This window comes from Alligator sinensis, unplaced genomic scaffold (assembly GCF_000455745.1).
Source record: "Alligator sinensis unplaced genomic scaffold, ASM45574v1 scaffold1170_1, whole genome shotgun sequence".
Classification (NCBI taxonomy): domain Eukaryota; kingdom Metazoa; phylum Chordata; order Crocodylia; family Alligatoridae; genus Alligator; species Alligator sinensis.
Window position 1 is genome coordinate 157905 of NW_005842859.1, and position 3108 is coordinate 161012.

General features: G+C 52.9%; 1 protein-coding gene across 3 annotated transcripts in view; it reads right to left on the reverse strand.

The window, feature by feature from the left end:
• Window positions 1–3108, reverse strand: part of REEP2 (receptor accessory protein 2) — a 14326-nt gene that overhangs the window by 4932 nt on the left and 6286 nt on the right. For all 3 annotated transcript variants that reach the window (XM_025191765.1, XM_006035594.3, XM_025191764.1), the window contains exons 4-6: window positions 2578–2691; window positions 2098–2245; window positions 683–840 (exon numbers count right to left, since the gene is read on the reverse strand). In XM_025191765.1, coding sequence (XP_025047550.1) covers window positions 683–840; window positions 2098–2245; window positions 2578–2691 — 420 coding nt within the window. The remainder of the gene's footprint in view (window positions 1–682; window positions 841–2097; window positions 2246–2577; window positions 2692–3108) is intronic.

Genomic DNA, 3108 nt, shown 5'->3' on the forward strand with positions numbered 1-3108 from the left:
CTAGGCAGGGGGTCGGACTCGATGATCTATTGAGGTCCCTTCCGACCCTAACATCTATGAATCTATGACATTTGGATGTTTATCTTGCTGGGATCCTATGATCCCTGCCGATCTCCTGCCCCTGGGGTGGGGGGCTGGACTCGATGATCCTCCAGGGTCCCTTCCAGCCCTAGTGTCTATTAAATCTATGAACCAGGTATTTTTCCAGGTCTAACAGTTAAGATTCTGCAAATGCTCAAAAAGACAAAACTGCACTGGGATACAGGACATCCTCAGGGACCCTGTTCACAAACTGCATCGCACCAGAGGTGCTGTTACTGTATTCACACTGTCTATAATAGAGACAACTGTGGACACTACAGGGTGTCCACAGGTTCTCAACCAACCCTGGAAGAGACGCACACATCTCTCTTTGAAGGTAAAAGTAGGTAAGTGAGCCACAACTGGGGATCCTGGCTACAACAAATTAACAAGAGACCCATGCAGCAGGCAGGTAACAAGCACTTCCATGGGAAAATCCTCAATAAAACAGTAGTGCACCCAACTGGAAGAGAAGTTAGGCTGCTTGTAAAATACTGCAAGCAGACTGATTTTTCCAAGTGATCTACACAGCCACCACAGCTCATGGCTCCACCCACACCCTGCAGCACATGCCCAGGAATTCATTTACATACCAACTCACCTCAGTTTTTGTCACTTTCTTTGGAGCTTTAAGACTCTGAGTACGTTTGGGCATTTTGTCTCCTGCATCGTCATCTGATGGGTCTGTTCTAGCATCAGACTGGATCCCATTAGACCTCTGTGCTATGCTGGCTTCTTCTCCAGAAGAGTAACAAGAAGCTAAGGAATAGAAAAAAAATGCTACACCTAACACTTGACTGGGGGCTTCAAGCTGAAAATGGCAGGCACAGCAGGGTGGACAAAAGAGTTCTTAGCAGTCCTTGGTTCAAGGACCTGGAGGATTCATTGAGGCAGGTGGAGAAACAAGAGGAATCTGGGGTACTGATAACCCTTATGTAGGGGTGCACAGATAGAGATTTTGGGGGCAGAGACCAATAGCCAATTAAGGAGGCATGTCAGCTGATAGCGATCCGATTTCTGAAACAGCTGTGTGCAGCTGATAAGTCTGTTGCGGCAGACAGGGAGGGAGGAGGGAAGGGGCGTGGGGGGTGCAGATCAATGCCCCCTGCGGTGAGGGAGGAGTGGGGCTGGGGCAGGCGCTGTCCAACTGAGAAGGGGAGGGGTGGGGCACAGAACAGAGCCATGGCTCGTCTGGGGGGCACGGATGGTGCCTCCCACCGTGGCGCACACCCAAGGAGGGCACAGGAGTGGGGAAGGCATGTGCCACCCAGATCTGCAAAGGGCGCAGGCGGGGTGGGCTGCAGCTATGGGCTGGGGCAGCACCAGGCTCTTCCTGGCCTGGGGTGGGAAGGTTGGGTTGGGCGGTAGCGGCACTAGGAAGTGAATCTCTGGGGGGGACACCACAGCGAAATATGGGGTGGCTGCAGCACCCCCCATAGCACCCCTCCCACCACCGCCTGCCCTGAGCACATCCCGGCCCACCCCCTGCGATTCCCACCCCCTGGCCAATGCCAGGAAGAAACTGGTGCCACCTTGGCCCCAGCCCCAGCTGCAGCCTGCCCTGCCCAGATCCAGGGGCACATGCTCCCCACTCCCCAGAGTGCGTGCAAGGCAGAAGCTGCCCCCTCCGGCCCCCCCAAACAAGCTGCAGTGCTGTCCCATAACCCGCCCTGGCTGGGCAGCGCCTGCCCCAGCCCCCGCCCCACTCCTCTCTCACCACGGGGGGCATGGATCTGTCCCCCCCACACCCCTTCTCTCCCCTTCCACCAAAAAGACTTACAAGCTGAAGGCAGCTCTCCAAGCTTGCTGGTCTGCACTCCTCACTGTGTGCGCGCGCATGCCCAGGCATTTATTGGCCAGATTTCCGACAAGGCCAATTTTCTTTATATCAGTGCCAATCTGAGATATCATTGATATATCGGTGCACCTCTACCCTTATGCACAACCCACAAGCTTCCCTTCCCCTCATCCATTGCATGGGACCTCATGGAATGGCCAAACAGAAAGACTTTGTACCCGAATCGTCAATGGTTTCAAGAAGGCCCCCACCAGAGGGATGCAGCCGTGGCTCAGGACTCCGCAGGTGCACACCGTCTTCATCCCTGATCAGAGTTAGGTCCTGCATGCTGAAACTCCGTAGCTTCTCGGACAGAACTCCCTGACCCTAGGAGAGCATGACACACACATATGAAGGCATTTATGACACTAGCATCTGAGACAAGCTAGAGGGAAAAGATGTCCCATCTCCCACACAGAAACCCTTGGGGAAGAACAGGGAAGACAAGCCTTCTCCAGACACCAAAAGAAAAGAGGATGAGGCAGTCCACTCCCATTCTTCCACAAGCTACAGAACAGGGTGAACAGGCAGACTGGAGGAAAAGTGAAGTGAAATGAGTAGCAACCACCCTGGGAGACCAACAGGCAGCAAGCCCGCCAGGAAGTGCCTGATGCCTCAAAGGCTTAGGGGGTGGTTGTAACACATGGGAGAGGCATTACCTTTGCAGCTGCAGTAACTGCTGCATTGGCAGCCAGGTTTAACCCTCTCTTCCCAACTCGCATCATGGTTTCATAGCTCTTGTCACGGGCCTGGGTGATATACTCATCAATCTCCTAAGAGAAAGAGTATGGGAACACACCATTTAAAATTCCTAGTTAAAACCACAGAGACCTCCCCATTAAAATTCCAAAGGTCATCAGGCACCTACAGAGCTGATGAGCTCATCAGCTATGGAAGTTAACAGCTGTTGTCTATTTTTCTGTTACTTGTGTTATTGTCTTCCCTTTGCTACTTAGGGCAGGTCCATACCCAATGGAGATGTGCACTTGCAACTTGTCAAGAACCAAGATGCTATGTTTAATGTAGACGGTGCAGCCTGCAGAGGCAAGAGGGCTGCAAGGGCGCTTCTATTTTAATTCAAACAGCTCAAATGTGGAAGGAGTGCACCCCAGGGCCTGTAACATCGGCAAGCCAAACATCCACATTAGAACGCAGGGATACTACAGGCCTCACTGCAATGAATGTTCAGC